The sequence below is a fragment of the Eublepharis macularius genome, chromosome 16 (assembly GCF_028583425.1).
Source record: "Eublepharis macularius isolate TG4126 chromosome 16, MPM_Emac_v1.0, whole genome shotgun sequence".
Lineage (NCBI taxonomy): Eukaryota > Metazoa > Chordata > Lepidosauria > Squamata > Eublepharidae > Eublepharis > Eublepharis macularius.
The window spans coordinates 14,425,999-14,448,865 of NC_072805.1; the positions used below are offsets into that span (position 1 = coordinate 14,425,999).

The window sequence follows — 22,867 nt, forward strand, 5'->3', positions numbered from 1 at the left end:
ACTCTCCTGCTCAGCAGCGGCCTGATCCTGACCATTTTGGGCCCCTTTTTGGCCATTTTGGGCCCAATTTCGGCCCTGAATGGCCAGGATTGGGTCCAAAACAGCCAGGATAGGTGATGTCAGGGGGTGTGGCATATGCAAATCAGTTATGCGAATGGCACACTTCCGGTGCTGGCAAGGGGTGTGGCATATGCTAATGAGTTGTGCTAATGAGTTCCTCCAGCTCTTTTTCTATGAAATGACCCCTGCGTAGCACAATGGGAGTTCCACGTGTCCTGGGGATGACAGGCCAGAATTGCACCATTCCACACACCCCTGTGGATGTCCATTAAGAGGCAAAGCAAGGAGGACAAGGGCAGGATGCGGTTTCATTACGGAAACTGACACAGCAAATAGGAATTGAAATGCATAAACAAAAAGCCAGCAATATTTGTTCCAGCTGCAGTAGAAATCTATCCGAGCACTCCAGGACATTTTATGGCCCCCCATAAATACTTGTGTTCGTACCAGGCATAACCATGTTATTCACACCCATAAAAACTGCTTTATTGGAAGCTATCAAGCAATAATAATGGCTATTAGGTATAGTTTCTGTAAATTACATAAGAAGTCGGCAAAGAGAATTATGCTGCTTTAAACCATACCTAAAAGCAATCAAGCGCCATCTAATAACATGAAGGAAACTGATGAAATGCTGTCTGCGTAATAAAATAATATTTCCGACACCGCCTCAAAATGAGCTCATGTAATTGCCATTAAATCAGCATCATTTGGGCTTCATCTGCTGCGTCTCCAGTTAACAAAGACAGACTTTCCCATAACTTTTGTCACAAGGATCCAAAGAGAACTCACCTCTCCAGTTCGTATTCCTTCTTGCCCACTTTTACAGCTTTCATCACCTGTTGTCATAAACACAAGACACACTCTGAGAAATGTACGTATGAAGCGAGAAGCTCACCAGAAGAGCTCATACATTGTGGTCCTTTGTGCTCAATGCAACTTGGGGTGGAGACTGCACATTAAAAAAGACAAGGCCTTGTGCACATTCATGAGGTTTTGTGAAGAATATAAATATAGGCTTGGATTGTGCCCCAAATCACCACCAAACAAAGAACTGCCAGCAGCAGAGCACAACCTCCCCCTACCCATGCAGCCCCCTGAGCCTCCTAAAATTCTTCTTCTTGGGGACCAGAACCCCCATGGGATGGGGACGCTGTGAAGACTCTCATCTTACATTATGGTGTTGGTGTGGAAAGCATGAGAAACCTTCAGCCACAAGGGAGAAGACTGCTGTATCCAGAGTGCGTGATGCTCCCACGGGGAGAAGACACAGCCTGAGCTCCTCCCACACAGTCAATAGGACCTCTCGGTATGAAGCTCCACCCACTTTTCGAGTGGTTATGCCCATTTGGGGAGGAGCCACAGCCTGCGTTCCTCCTAAATGGCCACTCTAGCAGTATAGGTAGGGGTCTAATATCTCCCATATTATAGGCATGAAAGGCAAGAGCCCCACCAACACTGCCGGAACATGCATAGGAGAAACAAGGAGGGAGTCTCACACCATGTGGTAACTGGGAACAGATAACCAAAGTTACCAGAAGGTGAACACATTCGCAATGAACCACTTTCTTCTTTAAACACAGGCCAAAGCAGGGGCCCAAGACATCCCAGTGTGCCATCTGCAAAGTAAAGATGTCATTTTATCCATGCATGCTCCTTTCATAACTGTGGCTCTCTATATGCATTTTGTATTTGAGTATCTGCACCGGAGCACCAAATGTGAAACCAGAAAGCCGTCTTCCAATGTTGGGAAGAGAAGAAAGAACCCTTACTAACACTACTTTTTTCATCCCATGGTACCATGATCTTCTTGAAAACTTACATTTAAATTTAGTGCCCTTATCAACAAACTATCTCCATCTCAGTCCTTCTTTGGGAGTTAAAAATTATAAACAAGATAACCGATCCTTTGATTACGTTTACGGCTGGCCTCTTGACTCAAATGATTCTTGCATAGAGATGGGCACAAACCAGGAAAATTTTGAACCGTGCAGTTCTTGGTTTGTTGCATTTCACCAACCATGAACTTTCACAAACTTGCCCTGGTTCGTGAACTGGTTCATTTGGTTTGTGAAAATGTCACTTCCAGGTCAGCAGAAGGTCTGCAGAGAGCCCCTCCCTCTCCCCTGGTTACCTAGGAAACTGATTGATCACCCCAGGCTGTCTGCATTGACAAACTGAAATATGAACCAAATGAACCAGGCTAAAATTCATCACGATTCATGAGAAATTAGCTCCGATGAACTGCCAGTTCACGAACCACAAATCAGCCCAATTCGTGACGAACTTTGGTTCGTATTCCGGATCATGCCCGCCTCTATTCTTTCATCAATAGGTCTCTGAGTTTCATCTTTGGAGGGAGAAAGCATACTTTGACACCCTTGTGTGCAACATGAGTATTTTGTGCATACAGTTGCGTGTGCAATGGGATGATCTACATCACAGAAGATAAAGAAATTGTGTATACAGCTACAAGGGGAAAACTTTCATATCACAAGGGACTGGAAAGAATGGACACATTCCAATTTCAATACCATCAAAAGGGATGTATGCCATTATATGTTGCTGGGCTGTGAAGAGCAGGTCTGAATGAGTGGACAATATCACACATAATGGCATAATGTGCATATTCATGTGATTTATTATTCACTCAAACCCTGCGTTTGTCTCCAATGGGGACTCGACAAGGCTAACATTGTTCTCACCTCCATTTTATGCTAACACCAACCCTGTGGGATAGATTAGGCTGAGAGTATGTGGCTGAACGAAAGTCAACCAGCAAGTTTCCACAGCAGAGTGGGGATTCGAACCTGGGTCTCTCAGACCCTAGCCTGACACTAACAACTACACCACACTGGCTTTAGCATTGCTGACTATCCAAAAAAAAATCTTAAGGAATAATATTTTCTTCTGAAGGCTTTGATCAGAATAATCTTGTGAGTCCTATGGCATTATTCATGATGGCACGAAGAAAATAAAAGTTTATGGTTCCCAGTGAAGTATGCAGCATTTCAAAACTCGTCCACTAAAGAAAAGTTATATTAATATTTATAAAGTTGCAACAGAGCTTTGTGGGTCAGAAGTACATCAGCTCCAGGAAGGATATGCAGCCCCTGCGCTAAAGAACAATTGCATTTCAGAAGAGAAGGAGGCTCCCACAACGGAAGAAATCAGAGTGAGAGAAAGGTCCTTTATACACAGCGACAGGGTTTTGTGGTTTCCCCACTGCTGCTGTGGCTATTGATATAGCACATAGTGCTCATTCCTCCACCCTCCAATCCAAGGCCACCATGGGGCTTTTCCATTTTTTAAAAAATCAGCAATTGATATATTTCTATCAGGTTCTCTGAATTCCAAACTTTTTTTTAAAATTCCCTAGCCTGTTCCATTGTGGAGATATAACAGGAAAGGCATATCTCCACAACAAACGGAACCAGAGACTTCTTTTATTAAATGAAAGTCACCAATTAGAAAAAAAGGGAGGAAATCGCTACTGCCTCAAAGAAATGGAGCTGATATGAGTATGACTGGGAAGATCTGGGCTTTTCCTTCCACATCGGTGCCATCCCTTTGTCACTTCAATCTTTCCCAAAATATCACATCAAGACAGGTTTGGCAAAGACTGCAGGAAAGATGGTGAACGCCTGAAAAATGCAGGGAAGCACCACGCTGCTGTGGGAAAGAGGGGGAAACCCCGTGTCTCAGTAACATCCTCACCAGGGGAAACGACGCATGCGCAAGTGACTGCAGAGTTCTGTGTACAGAGGAGTCCGCTTGCATGGTGCTGATTTAGCATCACCCTGCAAAGAGGTCACATGTAGCTGCCTTTTATTGAATCAGTCCCTTCGTCCATCAAGGTCAGTATGGTCTATGCTGGCCGGCATCAGCTCTCTGGGGCTTCAGTTTGACGTCTTTTACATTACCAACTACCCGACCCTCTAAAATGGAGATGCCAGGGACTGAACCCAGTACCTTCTGCATGCCAAGCAGAGGCTCTACCTCTGAGCCATGACTGTTCAGAGTTCTGCTCTCACAACTTCGTGACCTATGTATCAACAGCAAGTTCAAGGGCAACGCAAGGTGCATTATCAAGTTCTATTCAGAAGGGACATTATCTTCCTAATTCTATCCAGCTCTTCCATTACTCTATTACTAAGCAATTCAGGTGGCTGGGAACATTTCCTGAAAAACTACTGTTACACAAAGAGCAAAAAAATTATTATCTGTAAAAGATCCATTACCTCTTTATGAGCTTCACTGGAAATTTTATTGGTGTAGCGGAGGACTTCCAACTCCATGTCTGTCTTAATCACGCGGCTTGAAAGGGGAAAAAAAACCAGGTTAGCAATTCTCCCTCCAGCTCAGTCACATCTAAGCAAGCAGCACAAAGAATAGCTGGGTAACCTAATTGGCAAACCTAGAGCAAATCAGGTGCCTTCCAAAAAAAGCAAGGGGCTATTATGGGATAGTAGCAAACAAAGGCTGTATTATGAAAGAAGTATTTGGCTGGCATCGATTTTGCCTAAATAGGATGGGCTGAAAAGTATCTGCAAAGCTCTTAAGGCGGCCCAACTGTGACGGAGCTTCAGGCAGATAATATGTTGGTCTGCAGAGGAAAAGCAAGACCTGAGTCCAGTAGCACCTTAAAGACTAACAACATTTCCAGGGCATAAGCTTCCAAGAGTCAAAGCGCCGCTCAATTTATATCCTGGATATCTTGTAAGTCTTTTTTTATTATTAGGGGTTTTATATAATAAAAGCAACAAAAAAGACAAAATATAAAGATACAATTACAGAAAAACTAGCCGAATGAAGAAATCAGCTAGCAGACAAACAATAACCGTACAAACAGAACAAAGAATATATATATATATAAAGAAAAAACTACATAAAGAAAATCAAGACGGGTAGCCGTGTTAGTCTGTCTGTAGCAGTAGAAAAGAGCAAGAGTCCAGTAGCTGAAGAAGTGAGCTGCATGACTCATGAAAGCTCATACCCTACCACAAATTTTGTTAGCCTTATAGTGCTACTGGACTCCTTATAGTGCTACTGGACTCCTGCTGTTTTCTATACAAACTAAAAGAAGGCTTCCGATTTTCTCTGCAACAAATATTAATATTTTCAGATGTTTTCTTAATCCAAGTTAAAAATAAAAGCTCTCTTTTTTCTAATGTCCAAATTCCTTAATCTATAAATCCACAAGTCATCAAATCGTTATTGTTTATTTCATGGAAAAAGTCAATAAAAGGGTTCCATTCAACAAAACATGAACTTACTGTCTCCTTTCTGATCAGTGATCGGTTTTGCCATCACTGACCAATCATTGTACGTCTTTAAGGTGCTACTGGACTCAAATTTTGCTCCGCAACTGTGACGTGGATACCACAAATGGGATGGAAATAGCAGGAGTGTGTGCCACACATGGACAGGAAAGAACTAGGATCTGTGGATTTGGTAAGGGTAGAGAGTAGGCACAGACAAAAGGTTGACCATAGTTCTGTTGCCAGTTTGGGGTGGAGCACTAAGCACTGAGAGTCTTGCAAAGATTGCTGGACTTAGACTTGACTCCATACAGCACTTGTGTGGTTCAGCCAGGGGTTGTTTAAATGCAGGTCGGTTTGGCCTTCAGACATCCCGAGAACACACCCTTGATTTAGAAATGCAATGCACATCAGTGGACCAAAGGGATCCTGGGGGAAGGGGAGACAGACCACACACGACTAAATCCAGCCCATTTGCCGTATAGTCAGCAACCATCTCCTGGCTTCTTCTCATACTGCAAACACATGACGCTGCCCGCCTACCGAGTCAGACCCTTGGTCTGTGTCGGTCAGTATGGAGCGCTCTGACTGGCAGCAACTCTCCAAAGGTCTTGGGCCTTTTGCATCACCAACAACCTGACCCTTTGCCAAGGACGGAACCTAGGCCTTTCTGCACACACAGCAGGTGTTCTACCATTGAGCCCGTGGCCCCTTTCCATGCTGAAGAGACTTTCTGGATCGGTAGACCAAAGGCAAAACCATAGCACAGCACTGTACTCGTGCACTACATACTGTATTAAGTACTAGTAGTCTGGGACTCGAATTGTGTGGCACTAATCTGTCTAGAAGAGCGGTTGTAGCATAAAGGCTAGGTGGTTGGGCTGTGAATCAGCACTCTGCTTGCTCAAACCCCACTACTGCCGTGAACACTAAAGGTGGCCTTGGATAAGCCACTCCTCTCAGCCCCAGCTCCCCAGCTGTATAATAATGACACTGACTTTAGTTGTTGTACACTGACTTTGTTCACTGCTTTGGGCGGACACTCATCTGTCCAGAGAGCATCCTGTTGTTGTTGTTATGTATTATTTTCATTTAGAGTCCACCTTTATCATTGGTACTCAAGGCATATTTCAAGGATGATTTTGAAAAAACTTTTCAGTCCACCAGTACACCGGAACGGGGTAGAAAGACAGCACAAAAATGTTTTAGATTAAATAAACGGATTACATAATATGATAATATCAGTCGATCGGTAAACAGATTACAAGATATGATTACATTTGAATCTAACAGCAGAGATTTCTAGTACAACACAATCAAAAAGAGTCCAGTAGCACCTTTAAGCACATCTGTACCATGCATCTGATGAAGAGAACTTGATTCTCGAAAGCTTATGCTACAATAAAATTGGTTAGTCTTAAAGGTGCTACTGGACTCTTTTTGATTTTGCTACCACAGACTAACACGGCTAACTCCTCTGCATCTAGTACAACACAGGAACAGTTTAAAATATACCAAAATGCAGAAGATCTACAAATCCACAATGCTAAGGGAAAACAGCTGGGAAACAGCACACTCAGCATTATGTGGGCAAACCTCATTATGAGCTGAGGCCATAGCCAGAGATTCTATAGTCAGGGATCTTGAAGGAGGAAATCATGAAGACAACTTGAAACAGTAAAAGCTCAAAAGCCAGCGATAATAATAACATTCCATTTATATACTGCCCTTCAGGACAACTTAACACCCAACTCAGAGCAGTTTACAAAGTGCATTATTATTACCCTCACAACAATCACCTTGTGAGGTGCGTGGAGCTGAGAGAGCTCCAAGAAGCTGTGACTGACCCAGCTGGCTTCAAGCGGAGGAGTGGGGAAGAAAACCCGGTTCTCCAGATTAGAGTCCTGCCGCTCTTAATCGCGACACCAAATCGGCATACATAGTCTGTCCTGCTCTTTTTATGATTTTAACTATTTTAATGTCAATGGTTGTTGTGGATTTTCCGGGCTGTATAGCCGTGGTCTTGGCATTGTAGTTCCTTACGTTTCGCCAGCAGCTGTGGCTGGCATCGTCAGAGGTGTAGCACCAAAAGACAGAGATCTCTCAGTGTCACAGTGTGGAGAAGATGTCGGCAGGTGATTTATATCTACTCAGGAAGGTGGGTTTGGGCAATGTTTTAAATATTAGAATTACTGCAGTTCCCAGAGAACTATATACATTTTAAGATAAGATTTTAAATGCTAAATGTATTTTTCTATGTCCTTTACATTTTTACGCTGGATTTAACTATTCTATTGTTTGCTAAGGATGTATTGTCATTGTTATGGTCTCGGACCGCAAATAAATTCATTCATGCTGTATCAAACCAAACCACCAAACTGGCTTAGTGTATTAATTTGCAAATTAAACTTGAGTTGCTGTTTAACTGCCAGGTGCCCAATGGATAGGCCTTTTGTGTCTAGGGTGACTGCAGAAGGATATTTTGCCCAAAACAGAGAGGTTACACCTGTCCAATGTAGTCATTAATGACAAGCAAAAATGCCTTCACAGAAGTACAATATTATTACTGGCCTTGCTCTTCCTTGATCTGTCCTCCCCCCGCTTACCCACCCCCTGCCAAAACCATACGACGATTTCCTTTATCTGCCAACTAGTAGCTTGACGATGTGCATGTTTAATTTCTCTTCATCAGCCATAAGGTGCAGCAGGCCCCTTAACGGGGTTGCTTCTTGTTATTCCTCAAGTTACAGAACTGAAAATCCAAGAACAGTAATAGAATATGAATGAATTCCTGCCTAAAGCTACCAAATCCTTTGGGTTGTCACAGCAAGCTTTGCAACGGTAGTAGACTGAGAAAGAAAAAAAAATCCACATGCATTGTTTTGGCTTAGAGCTGTATTAAATTTATGAACCTCTGGATGAAGAGTTTAGCAGAAATCAAAAGCTTGCACATCTTTTAACACCCAGCTGTTTCAGTGAAAGGTAGTTCCTCACAAAAGGCCCAGCGCTGATCTTTTAATGGTCCATTGATTGAGACATATCTTGGGGCTCACGTGTGCCCTCACTTCTCCCTTTGTGAGATAGCAATAGCTTCAGAATATGCACATTAAAGATGACACAAGCTACCAAGAATGCGGACCGAGTTCCCTGAAAGCACAGTTCACGTATCTTGCCTTTGGGCCATGACTTCCCAGGTTTATAGAGGGGATATGGTCTGTGTTAACCACGGTTTGCATCTATGCAAGATTAAACCAGAGATGACAAGCCTGGTAGACTGTTTCATTTACTTACTTACTTTGTTTATAGTCAGCCTTTCTCACTCAGACTCAAGGTGGAGTGAAAAATTATGACACAATGCAAACTATATCTGCACACACACACACCAATAAACAATGCAATTTCTGCCTACAGCTAGTGAGGTTTTAGAGAGGGAAGGACAATGTGAGTGCTGCTGGATTTTATAAATTGAATTTGTTTTTATTATGCTACCTGTTTTACACTGTGATGTAATCCACTCTGAGCCTGCTCTGCAGGGAGAGCGGAACATAAATAAAATAAATAAATAACTGCCTAAAATTTTCAGATATTAAAATCTGGGACAGAGAGAGGGAGACACAGAGAGACAGAGTGTACATTGTGTGCAGATACAGAATTTCAGATAGCCCCTGAATATGTTGCACTCTCACCAATGCCAGAGTTGTAAGCATCAGTACCTGAGGTGCCAGTGAGAAACATGACACTGCCTTTGTGCTGAGACAGATCACAGGGTTGCTGAGACAGATCACAGCAGTGGCTCTCCAGGATCTTTCACTCAGAGCTGACCCCTCCTTTAGATGTACCAAGGCAATTGCCTAGGGTGTCAGAAGTGAAGAGGCTCAATGGTGGGCCCCGACGCCTAATGGACAGGCTGGGTCCAACCCTTTGCCCAACCAGAGTGGATCCTCTACAGTGGGGCCACGGACCATCCCAGCCACTAGTCGCCAGCTGCCAGTGACCTTCCATAGTTTGCACAACTGGGCAAGGGAGGCAGGTGGGGTGAGATCAGCATTTCCTTCTCTCTCCCCCACCAGCATTTTCTCTGTATGGAATTGTGGATTGGGCACCAAACGCAGAGTTTTCCTAGGGTGCTCTGAGCCAGCCCTGCTTTCCCATCATCTACCTGACTCTTTTAGCTGGAAGTGCCAGGGGAGAACCCGGGACCTTGGCATGCAAAGCTGAACGGCGGTTCCTTCCCCAGGGAGCAACGGCAAAGCTGCTAATACTGCAGAAGAGGTGTCCAGCCAAGTAGTGACAAAAAGCTGGTTCCAGACAGCTCCACCTTCTGATGTGAGCTTCAGAAGGGGGATCTGCTCTTCAAGAGGAGCATGTATGCCACCTGCCTGCTCCCAGTCTCCCAATAATTGCGGAGAGATTCACTTCCTTAGCCCCGGCACAAGGCCAGCATCTCTTTATGGGAGCAGTTCTACCCCCATACCCCCATCCAGTGCCAGAGGGAGTTGTGTAGGTGGAATGCCAAGTTTCAACAGCTTCAGAGGCGCCCAGGGCCACCGATTTTTATTTGAACCAGAGTTTCCCATCCATCACGACAAAGCTCCCTGGGGAAGTACCTCTGAAGAGTGCCACTATTTTCAAAAACTCAAGAGCGGCCGTTTTTCTCACTCAGATTTCAATTCTGAAACAAAAGGGAGAGCACAGGCAGAGCACTATGTCCCTGCCAGCCTACAGAGTTGCCTTCTAGATAAAGAAAAGCAGAGATTTTACGAGAGCATATTTATCCCAGTGACAAGATAATACTTCTAAATGTGACAAAATGATTCCTTGAGAAAGGACTGCAGACACTGGCAAACGCATAAGGGTGACTGGGGAACTGGTTTCCTTGCCTCATCCAGGGTCAAGTTAACCAAGAGCTTGTGATATCTTTCCTACTTCCAGAGGGGCACACAGTCCAAGCAATAGATTCCTCTTTAAGCTGGTGAGCATCACAAATACATTAACTCAGAAGTCAGGGTTCATAGTCCAAAAAAACCCCAAACTTCATAGTGCAAAAGAAAAATATGGTGTCGTGGTTAAAGTGTTGGATTAAGATCTAGAAGACCCAGTATAATCGACTCTCTTTTTCTGTGCCTTACCAAAGATCCTACTATCTCAAAAAAAAGATTTATCTTTTACTCTTGGATAGCTTTCAGCAATTATTAAGGCCTGTCAAACAGGCCTGCTCTTTGAACAATCTGCTTATCGATACATTATTTATATAGGGTCCTTTTTGCTTTGCCCCTTCTTATCAAAGTACACAGACACCTTTCTAGAGTTTCCTTTATTGAAATTACACCCTGGTGCAAAAGGTACAACGGAAGATATTAAAATATATATGGTTATTAATATAAATCCTACAAAAATGGAACACATCAAGGCAATAAGAATTTGGTTTGCTAACATTTCCTAATAAACTCTAAGTTTAAAACAATCAAAGTTTCTATGAAATGCATTACGATTCCCAGAGCATACAATGCAAAGATAAAATTTTCACCTAGGTTCTCATGAGATTTCTTCCAATCAGAACTCTAACATGCTATCTAAATTTGCATGTTTTATAGGTTCTTATGCAAACATCTAAGATCTTTTCATGTGATAGCATAAAACAAACTATGATTGGCTTGATGCTTCATTAGATATTCCTAATGTCTATTGCATAACCTTCTAATTAGATAAAATGACATATCCAACTGGCAAAACAAAACTATAAATCTGTGAGAAATGACAGAGTTAAGCTGGTAGATCACCATTGGTCTGTTCTCTGATAGAAGAACATTAATCTAGACAGAGTTCACTATTTTTAATTGGCTGTCAAAGATTAAAAGGACACCTGTTTTGGTTACCTAACATTCTGAAAAAAAACACACAGTTCATACAAAGTTTAGAAGTTCATCTAGAATACAAGTATATTGCTTTATACTGCTTACGCAATGTGCTTTAATCTATATCACTGCAACACCAGGTTTGAATCCCCACTCTGTCACAGAAGTTCACTGGATGATCTTAGGCCAGTCACACTCTCTCAGCCTAGCCTACCTCACAGGCCTGTTGTGAGGATAAAATAGAGGAGAGGAGAACAACATCAGCTGCTTTGTGTCCATACTGGGATATAAATGAAGTAAATAAATAAATCCCCCATATTGAGAGGAATTTTAAACAAGCCTGTTTTACCACAACACACTTTGCAAGCCAGAGCTTAGGGGGGGGGGAAGGAAATGCGCCCATTTCAAACAATCAAAGATTTATATACATTTGATCATTTCACAATGACAGAAGGGGGGCTGCTTCATGCCATCTACCCCTCCCAGTCTCACTTGCACAGAGGGTATCAATGTTAACACAACTGTTTTCTTCAACACAGCACCAAGTCTTTCAAGCAATGACTGTATGACATGACCCTGTGGACCAAGAGCCAAAGGGCTACTTAAACGTGCACCCAAGACGCATACGCAGTCTTGTGAACAGCCATTGCCTCCAGGCACAAACGTTTTTATAATTTATAAGAGACTTGGTGGTATTCTTCTTCTAGGCCTTCGACACAGTAGGATGTGTTGGGAGGCAGGTGGGGCTGAAGGTACTGCAAGCCTGTAACCAGGGCTTTTTTTCTGGGGAAAGAGGTGGTGGAACTCAGTGGGTTACCCTCGGGGAAAATGGTCACATGGCTGGTGGCCCCGCCCCCCTGATCTCCAGACAGAGGGGAGTTTAGATTGCCCTCCGCACCAGCCATGTGACCATTTTCAAGAGGTTCCGGAACTCCGTTCCCCCACATTCCCCCTGAAAAAAAGCCCTGCCTGTAACCTTCAAGATCTAGTCTGCAAGGCTATGCTTGTGCAAGCCCAAGGGAAGTTTAGTGCATGTAGAAAAGTAGCCCTGTGAACATTTCCTCGCCAGGCACTGACAAACAGCAGGCACAAGACCTCCACATGATCGTCAGGGTCACTGCATGACAACTATGTACAGAGAAAGTGTCTACATTTATGATGGAGGACGCTGCTTTCCATGATGGAGATCACTTCCAAACACTGCCGATCCCGAGGAGGAAGTGTACATGGCAGCACTTCCTCTGCATCTAGTCATCGTGCTCACGAGCTGGCAATCACGCCGAGAAAGGGACCAGTGTGCTCACACTGGAGCTTCCTCCCCAACCATTCAGTTAATGGGGTGGGGGGAGAGACACCTTGTGTGTACAGGACTATTGCCTGCAGCGAGTCCCTGCAGAGAGGCAGCAGGCAGCCTCTTCAAGGGCTTTTTTTTCAGCCGGAACGCGGTGGAATGGAGTTCCGGCACCTCTTGAAAATGGTCACATGGCCGGTGGCCCCACCCCCTAATCTGTTGTTTTAACGTTTTAATGTAGATGAATTTTGTGTTGTATTTTGTTATCCGCCCTGAGCCCGCTTGCAGGGAGGGCGGAATAGAAATTTGAAATAAATAAAATAAAATAAATATCCCACCCTTTTCCAGAGAAAATCAGTATCTCCTGAGGAGAGAGAGTCCTCCTCTCCTTCATTTTCATCCTTGTAACAGGTTTACAAAATAAATTAGGTTGACCGTGTCCATGACTGTCCCAATGTCATCCCCTTCCCCCACGCAGCTTTATAGATGCGTGAAGATTTGAATCCAAGACTGCCCAACCCTAGTCAGCTACCAAGTCTTCAGCCTTGACAAGCTTGGGGTTCAGAATCTCCTCTTTAAACAAGAGCACTTCTATTTTATTTTCCACTGGTGAGGGAAAAAACCGTAAAATCCTTACTTAAAAAAAAAATTAAAAATGAAGAAACAGCACAACTGAAAACACTTTAGGACTTGGATACTTCTAGGTACGCTTCAGCTAATGTCAAACTCCACTGACATTCAAGTGTAATTAAAGAGAATACCCATAAATTTGCCAACTGAATGCATTAGAATTAATGCTTTTAAAATGAATCCCAAAAGGAGGTAATAATAGTCTGACATTTATATAACATTACCCATTCTGTCAGACTTTCAATTAATTTTTCTCCGGGTAGTCACAGCAATAGTGTTAATTATAATTAATATATTTTATTTGTAGCTACACAATTGCTAACACTAACCAATTTTTCAACAAATTAACGAGGATGATCACAGTGGCGTTTCATTTCCCCCCCCTCCTTCGCGACGCTACGTAATGGCTGCAGGCCAGCTGTGGAGATATTCTGTTGTTGGCTAAATTTTGAGGTGGGGGGAGGCTAAGTTCAGTGGACGAGTGCCTGCTTTGCATTCAAAATATCCCAGGTGCAATCGCCCAGTGAAAGGATTTCAGGTATTTATTTAATTTTACTTCATTTATACTCGGCCTTTCTCTCCAACGGAGACCCAAAATGGCTCACATCCTTCTCCCCCTCCTCCATTTTGTCCACACAATAACCCTGTGAGGTAGGTTAGGCTGAGAGTGGTGACCGGCCCCAGGCAGAGCGGAAACCTGGGTTTCCAAGAGCTTAGTCCGACACTCTAACCATAATGCTAGACCGGCCCTCAAGTACTCAGGTACCAAGTACTGCGAAAGGCTTTTCTGTACCTGAGCCCATAATCAACCGCTGACAGAGTAGACAACATTGCGCTTGGTGGACCAGCAGCCTGCTTCGAGAGAAGCTATGTTCTCAAGCTGTTAATAATATTTTCATATTTGGGGAGGGGGCATTGCTCTGTGGAAGAACATGGGCTTTGAACAAAGAAGATCCCAGGTACAATTCCCGCCATTTCCAGATAAAAAGATCAGTCAGTGAGGGATGTGAACAGTGCCCACCAAAGACCCAGGAGAGCCCCTAACAGTCAGAGAAGACAGAGCTGACCTTGACAGACCAAGGGTCAGCATAAAAACACTTCATGTGCGGCTCTGGCTCAGCAGCAGAGAATCTCCATGGCATGTGAAAGGTTCCTAGTTCAATCCCTGGCACTGGATTAGGTAAAAAGGGATATGAAAGTCTGCCTGGAGGGTAACTGCCAGTCAGAGTAGTCTAGACTGACCTTGAGAGACCAAGTCTCTCCTGACTTAGTAAAAGGCAGCTCAAATAAAGGTCCATCAGTATCAGAGCTTCAACTTGGCATATGGAAGATCTCTGGTTCAATTCCTGGCATCTCCAGTCCAAAGGATGAGGTGGGAGGTAACGCAAAAGATCACTAACCTGAGGCCCTGGTGAGGCACTGCCTGTCGAAGTAGATAATACTGACCTGGATAGATTGAGAATCTAAAGCAGCTTCATGTGTATTTGCATAACTCCATGTACATCCCTCAAAAGCATCACAAAAATATGGGCAAGATAAAACCAAGGCAGATGACTCACCATCTCGGGGTGGGGGTGGGACCCACAAGCCTCCTGGGCCCAGAATATTATTTGGGGACAAGGACACAACTGAAGGGGGGGGGGTCCTTGAATTGCAAGGATGGCTGACAAGCAACACAAAACTAGGTTCCAGGGGCATCTGCATGCCCAGTAATAGTATCTGAATTTTGAAAAGATTCCCTTGAAGCAGCTGCCCTTGTTGAACCTATAACACACTTTGACGTTGAATTTATAAAGCGCTTTCAAGAAATGCTTAGAAGGCACACCCACACACATGCCGTGCCCATGCAGGAGTCTCAGTTTAGTTGTATTTTGAATGTCCGGAGTCAGGATAGAAGTCTGAATCAGCGATGGGCATTTTGAGATGCTGCTGACAAACGATGACACAAATGGATCAGAACAAGGGTTGTTTGATGGGGGAGGGAAAGATTAAAAAGATAACGTACCATTCAGCAATCTCTGGGTGGAGGATTGTGTTATTTACAGTAAATCTACGAGAGAAAAGAAACAAAAATTAACAGGAAACTCCAGAGCACCACACAAAGGCGACAATTCCAGCCACAGAGTGAGACCCAGTCAGCTTTTCCACCCAGTCTTACTGAATAAACGAAGTTGCATCTACCTGTAACTGTTGTTCGTCGAGTATCTTCTGTGCAGCCCCACACTGGGCCTGCGCATGCTCAGTTCCAATGTGGGGCTGTACAGAAGGATGATGACGAAAACAGGGATGTACCAACCTGTAACTGTTGTTCATCAAATATCTTTTGTGCAGACTCACATTGGGACTGCGCATGCGCAGGCTGGTCGGCCTGCGCATTCCCAATGTGGGGCTGCACAGAAGGACGAAGACGAACCCCTCCTTACTACAGCCTTGCCCCACGTGATTTTTGTTCATGCACGTCCCTCGATCCGCAGCACAGACTTCTGCAGGTGCTCAAAGAGGACCCTCTTTCCCTTTTCACCAGCAAAACACCAGCTGGATCGAAACCCCAATCTCTCAACCCTTCGACTTTACAGTGTTCCGTTTTACCTAGTCTCTACCCCAACATGAACACAACAAGAGAAATTAAATTGCTGTCACACCAGTCACACTCTCTATGGAACTCAACTGGTCACTAGGGAAAAAAGAAGAACAACTAATGAGATTTTGTCTGTGTTGAACATAAATGAAGCCTCTTTTTTTTCTCTAAGAGGCAGGTTTTAAGATCATTATCCCCGTAAAAAGCTACAGTTCAGCAAAAAAGCGGCGATGAGGATATAAAAGCTAGTTAAACATAAAGAGGCACCCACTGATGAGCAAAATGGTACATTTTGTCTGTGAAGTTCAGCAAACAAAAGGTTTGGACCCCTGTTTCCTATGGAAAGCATCCCACCATGATCTTAACAAGCTATGAAGGAAACCAGGCAGCCGAGAGCCACATAGAATAGCAGGATGGAACTCTGGTATCAAGATTAATACATCAAAACCTGAAAACCTAAGGGCTCACCGAGAAAAGAAAGCTGTAATAAGTGAACACAGCTATGACCCAACAAACCAGCGGGTTCTCTCTTTTAAGAAAACAGATCGACAATGTGAGGTAAAATATAAAGCATGTTTCGTGAATGTGGGATCATTGTCCAGAATTCACAGTATCCTCCACAAAGCAGGGGAAAAAATGTGTCTTTCCTAGGAACAGTCAGCCCGAGTGGATTCGCACAACTACCTTCTCCACAGGAGACAGTATTTGCATTAATCCCCGAGACAAAAGCCACCGGTTCTCTTCAGAGAAAAGACCCAAGGACACACTCAGTTCCCTGAAGCACCTCAGCAGCTACAGCCGGTGTGTGTGGAGTTCAGTCCCCAGAAGCCAATCCGACCCACCAACAACCTATGAATTCTATGCTACTACCAAAGCAGTGGAAGGTTTCTCCTCCCCTCCCCAACCCCATGGCGGCTGGTTTAGAGGGAAACAGAGGACTTTTGTCTCTCTTTGCTCCTCTGAAACAAAATGGGGTGAGGGAGGCAAAGGTTTGTAGGTCTTTCTGCTAGACAAAGGAAGAAAAGCTGTGCACAGCCCTCCGCTACCATGAAAGGAAGTGTGCATTCGCCAGCCATGGCCAGAGCCCCTCTGGGAAGGCGCACATAGGTGACGTCATTGCAATCCCACTCCCCAATATTTTCCTGTATGGACAGAGATTTATTTTGGTGAGCAGAGATCCTCACCAAGCCCTACAACATTTAGTTCTTGGCTAAATGTCTACGATAGATACGGCTACTTTCTGTTAAGGGGGAATCAATGAAAGGTCAAAGAGGACTAATCATCTAGAAGATATGCAAGAGGCTGAAAAAGCAAAGCGCAGTAATGCAATTAGTGCAATAAGCCATAGCAGAGAAGGCTGAGAGTGGAGAGCAACTGCAGCTGATGTTAAGAAGAAAAGCGCCCGGAACTCTGCAATGATGAAAAACAGCAAGGAAGAAGGCCTTACCAGCTGCATATGATGGAGACAAAGGCTAGAAGGAAACTGCCTTTCACAGACCCCCCGAGATGTTGACAGCACTGTCCATGCTCCACCCCCTCCAGCAACTCCCCATAAGCAGGGGGGTGCAGTGATCAGGGTGTTGCACTAGAATCTGAGAGACCCAAGTTCGAATCCCCACTGTGCCATGGAAGCCTGCTGGGTGAGCTTGGGCCAGTCACACACACTCAACCTAACCTACCTCACAGGGCTGTTGTAGTGAGAGTAAAATGGGGAAGAGGAGAATGATGTAGGCCGCTTTGGGTTGTTATGTGGGGTAGAAACACATAAATAAATAAACAAGAACACCGCCTTTTCATTTCAGAAGAGCAGGGGGAGCCGAAAGGGTGTGTGTGTGACTTGTCCAAGGACGTCTATGGCTGAGCAAGGATTTGGACTCAGGGCTCCCAGATTCTAGTCCTACCCTCTAACCACTACACCACACTGCTTCTCTGCAATACAGTGTGGTGTCGTCTAGTCTATTTGCTGAAAGCAGCACAAAGGTGGCACACCATACGTCAGCAATGCCCTGAATACCTCAGGAACAGTTTTCAATATGAGATGGGGGGGAAATAAAGATGACATGACACTGAGTACTGTTAACTTAATAAATCTATTTATTTTTAAGGACTTGATTGAGAGCAGTAGTTTGGCACTGTATATAACACAGCAAGATTTTTTTTTTACAGCTACACAAATAGAGAGCAGACTTTGAAGGTGAGAAATTTCCCCTTATTACCTTAATTAGTCTCTACTATTTGGTGCCAGCTCTGTGCAACGGAACGGCAGTGCCAAGCACTGGTGAGGGAAGGGAGACGGGCCATCGGAAGAGATTAAAGACACGAATTTCAGTCGCGCAAAGAGCAATAAAGCCTCTCCATATCGCATCAGCGGGAGTCCTCTGACTGACAGAAGGTGCCCACAAATGATCCACAGCTGCCAGAAAGCTGCAGGGAGATGATTTTAAGCCCTGTGGCTCCAGAGCAAAGAGCATCTCCGAAACCACAGAGAGAAAGGCAGCTGAACGACTGGACGCCTCTTTCGAGAAAGTTATAGATCCTGCTTGACGAGGAAAAAGAAACCAAAGCAGAAATATACGCCTGGAGTGGAGGGGAATAAAGTAAATGCACAACTTTTAAAACCCTGGAAAGATCCAGAATATTAAAGCAGGAAAAGAGAAGGGCATCAAAGCTCAACTGAAACGTCGACTTAAGTTGTGCTGGAGCTTTTATTTGACCGCGGTGTTAAATGCTGTCCTTACGGCGGTTTCCTGGCATGCTCCCTTTTCATCCCCACCATGGCATTTTCTTAGTGTTCAAAGTGCTTCATGTGCCTTATTACAAGTAATCCAAACACCACCATCCTGGCAAGGTAGATCAGTAACTCCAAACTGGAGGGGCGGGGGGGGGGGGGGTTGACAGGCTTCCTAAGAGGTACCAGTGAGTCTGAGGCAAAGAACAGATCCAAACTGGCAGCTTTCTGGTATTTTTGTTTTATTTGCTTATTTAGATATGTATACCCTCTTTTCCTCCCCAAAGGGTGCCCAAACTAGCCTACAACATTGTTCTCCCTCCCTCCAGTGTATCCTCATAGGTTAGGCTGAGTGTGTGTGGTTGGCCCGAGGCCACCCAGCGAGCTTCCCTGGCAGAGTCGGGATTCAAATCTGGCTCTCCCAGATCCTAGTCTGACTCTCTGACCACTACACCATGCGTTCTCTTATCCTTGCCACCATTATGCTATACCGGCCTCCTCACCTTTTCCCCCACTGCAGAGGCTCTTGGGGGGGGGGGGGGTTGGGGACAAAACGATACAGCCACCAGCACGCAAAAGCCCCCTCTGAGAAGCTGTTTGCCAAACACTTCTCTGCACCACAGACCGTGGAAAGGCGACCGATTCATTGCTACAGGGTTCAACGTTCAACAGCTTAAACAGTCCCTGCACCCCAAAGCAGCAAGTGTTGTGTTCAGGAGAGAGCTCAACGGATTGCAGATGCCAGGTTACCCTGGCCCCTAGAAATGTCGTTGTGGCACCCAGTATTTCTAGCAATGAATTTATTTTAGCAATTCTCAGTGGAAATTCTAAGGGTTGGAACCAAGCAGCTTTTACACTGGTAAAGAAAGGGAGGAACGGGTCCCCCTTAGATCACCAAAAAGGCTATGTTTGGTATTATGGGACTTGCATGGACAAAAGCCATCTGGGACAAGTGTTGTAATAAGAAGGGGAACTGATCAAGACAGAACAAAAAAATGGGGAGGATTCAGCCCAAAGCCCATCTATCATTTTGCATCAGAATATTTTCTTGTACGACATAAAAATAAATGTGCATGTCATTCTTGTCATTGTATAAACGTAATTTTACACCATCCAGTGCTGGTGCTGGATGAATACGCTTCTTAACAAGTTATTTCTTTACTGGGTCTGATATTCGCTTGCTGGCAGCGGAAAGTGCCGTCAGCTCATAGCCAATTCACAGCAACCCGCCTGCTGGGGTTTTCAAGGCAAGAGACTAACAGAGAAGGCTTTCCATTGCCAGTGCCTGGAATTCTTTGGAAGTCTCCCTTCCAATTACTAAGCAAGGCCAAAGCTCCATTTCAATATTCACTTAAATGGAGCTTTTTAAAGCAATAATAATGGATTCGTGAGAAATTGTGCAGAAGTTAGGTTAGGATTAGAGGTTAGATTTCTGCTGTTGTGATGACAACTAGGGTGACCACTATATTTATTTATATATTACAACCCTAATTAGAAAATATGGTCATCAAATATGAAACCCTGAAGAATGAGGCTCCTTTTGGGGCTCGGCTTAGGACCCTCCAGGGGTGGCGGCTTCTGAATCGGATCTTCCTGTTCCTCAGAGAGAAAAATCTAGAGCCGAAAGCAAAAGCATAAGTTAGGAACTCACTCTGAGACAGTGGAGCTGTACAAGAGGAGACCGGGCGAAATCCTGCCGGCACAATATGGGCCAGTCTGTATATATCTTGGGTCCTTCTCTGAAACTTGCCCCCAAGTGGTTTCAGAGTCCATCAGCCTCGCTTCTCTGCCCAGGGCTTTTTTTCAGCGGGAATATGGTGGAAGGGAGTTCCGGAACCTCTTGAAAATGGTCACATGGCTGGTGGCCCCGCCCCCTGATCTCCAGACAGAGGGGAGTTGAGATTGCCCTCCGCGGCGCGGAGGGCAATCTCAACTCCCCTCTGTCTGGAGATCAGGGGGCGGGGCCACCAGCCATGTGACCATTTTCTCCGAGGGCAACTGTTGTCAGAATTTTGTTAGTGGGTCGGAACCAGGCCCTTTTGGCCTATGTTAGGAATAGAAAACCAGCTTATAGGTTGGGAAAAAGTAATCTTCCAAAAAACTCTCTCTGTCCCTGCAGAATAAAGTTGCATCGCCTGGGAAGATCTCACCAGGGAATAGGTAAGGCCATAAAAGTTAATTGTGTGAGACCTTTTTTTTAGTCCTTTGGTATAAATCACCAAAAGATCAGGGGTAATGAGGGCTAGGGTAAACAACAAACAGCTTATCTCTAGGAAGAACAGGATATCCTAACACCACTGGTGTGGTGTGAACATTCCCTTGCAATGGTTGTTGTGGGTTTTCCGGGCTGTATTGCCGTGGTCTTGGCATTGTAGTTCCTGACGTTTCGCCAGCAGCTGTGGCTGGCATCTTCAGAGGTGTAGCACCAAAAGACAGAGATCTCTCAGTGTCACAGTGTGGAGGAGGGGTTGGCAGGTCATTTATATCTACTCAGGAGGGGTGGGACTGAGCTGAGTCATCCTGTAGGAGTTTCCCAGGGTGTGGAATGCTAATGGCGGGAGGCTTCACTGTATCCTGAGGAGGTTCTTTTGCATATGGATTGGTACTTGATGTGCTAATCTTCTCTGCAGGGCTATTGTCGGGGATGGAATGTTTTGTTAGCCTGGTGTTTTTCAGAACTGGAAACCATGCTCTGTTCATTCTTAAGGTTTCTTCTTTCCTGTTGAAGTTTTGCTTATGCTTGTGAATTTCAATGGCTTCCCTGTGCAGTCTGACAAAGTAGTTGGAAGTGTTGTCCAGTATTTTGGTGTCTGACTTCCAGACAAAAATATCTGCTACTTGGCCATTAGGTGGCAACTAACAGGAACAAATATTTCAAAATGTGAGCTACGAATTAGGAAGTTCTAGTTCAAATATTACTTCTGCTACCAACCTTCTCTCTCTCTCTGTGGCTCAGTTATGGTGATAAAGCTTACCCACATTCCATGGCTGTTATAAAGGTTACATCAAGACAACTGTATGTGAAGCAGTTTGCACACTTGAAAATGTTATATCAATGCATCATGATCATGTACTCCCAAGACCAGTGGGTCAAACCAATTTACATTTATTTTGGTTTATTTTACTATGTTTATCATCCGCCTTTTTCAGGGAGATTCAAGGAGGATTACAGTTGATAGGATGAGACGTCTAATAAGCAATGTGCTAGGACTAGGATTACAGATGTCTGAAACAAACATAGAATAGGAGACATAATTCAAAATGCAGCAACAGAATGCAGAAAAATGGTATTACATCAGTAGATGCTGTTATCAGCCTGTGCCTACATAGTGAGGCCTAGTGGCTTCAGGGAAGCCTGTATTAGAGTGATACAGGGCCTTTGGAACCTGTGATTGGTTAACATAGGGTTGCCAGGTCCAGGTTGGGAAATCCCTGGAGATTTGGGGGGCGGAGCCTGAAGAGGGTGGGGTTTGGGGAGGGGAGGGTCCTCAATCGGGTATAATTCCATAGAGTTCACCCTTCAAAGCAGCCACTTTCTCCAGGGGAACTGATCTCTGTGGCCTGGAGATCAGTTGTAATTCCAGGAGATCTCCAGCCACCACCTGGAGGCTGGCAAGCCTAGGTTAACGGGATTTGGAGTGTGTTGGATAAATATTGGATAAAGTAGAAATTATTTGCACAGCAGATAAAGAATCACAGACACGTGTGTTCAGCTTCTAGAATAAATGTTTACAAAACATAGGGAAAAAAATAGGGCACATTGGATATAAAATAAAGAATAGCTAACTTACACCTCTGAAGATGCCAGCCACAGCTGCTGGCGAAACGTCAGGAACTACAATGCCAAGACCACGGCAATACAGCCCGGAAAAACCCCCAACAACCAATAGCTAACTTAGCTCCTACATCCTTACATTCTGATGATCTAAAGGTAATGGTCTAACTAACTGGAGAGCAATGGTGTCCTGAGAAAAGGAAAGAATGTCAATTGCCCCCCAATAAAACTGGTCAGCCAATAATCAATCCTAGATCTGTTCACTGAGCATGCAACTTCCCTGTTACCCTGGCGAAAAGAAAGAACAACTCGACATCTAACTGGTCTCATGAAAACTAGTTGTCTCTAACTAAGCACAAACAAATTAACTCTTTCATGACTGAAGAGAATGACTCTTGTAAAAATCCCAACAGAGGGGAAAATTGTACCAACAGAGAAATAGGAGGAGGGTGCCTGAGAAGGGATAAAAGGCCTCGCCACACTGAGAGGGGTTAACTCCTAGGGAGCATAGCTGAGGAGAGGCTGCTGCAGATGGAGGGATCCCTCATCCAGAAGAGGCGAGACAGTTTGAAATCAGTCACCAGGAGACAGCTAGGAACAGTCTAGATAGACAAGTTAGGGTGGTTTATTTTGTTTGTTCACCTACCCTTACTGTTCTCTTTATTCTACAAAGTTTTGAACACTAAAGG

The 22,867-nt window shown here is 44.5% G+C and overlaps 1 protein-coding gene across 1 annotated transcript in view; it reads right to left on the minus strand.

Annotated features, from left to right (window-relative positions):
• PEPD (peptidase D) overlaps positions 1-22,867 on the minus strand; it is a 223,321-nt gene that overhangs the window by 129,147 nt on the left and 71,307 nt on the right. Inside the window, exons 7-9 of the mRNA XM_055000754.1 lie at positions 15,103-15,147; positions 4,302-4,377; positions 853-899 (exon numbers count right to left, since the gene is read on the minus strand). Coding sequence (XP_054856729.1) covers positions 853-899; positions 4,302-4,377; positions 15,103-15,147 — 168 coding nt within the window. The remainder of the gene's footprint in view (positions 1-852; positions 900-4,301; positions 4,378-15,102; positions 15,148-22,867) is intronic.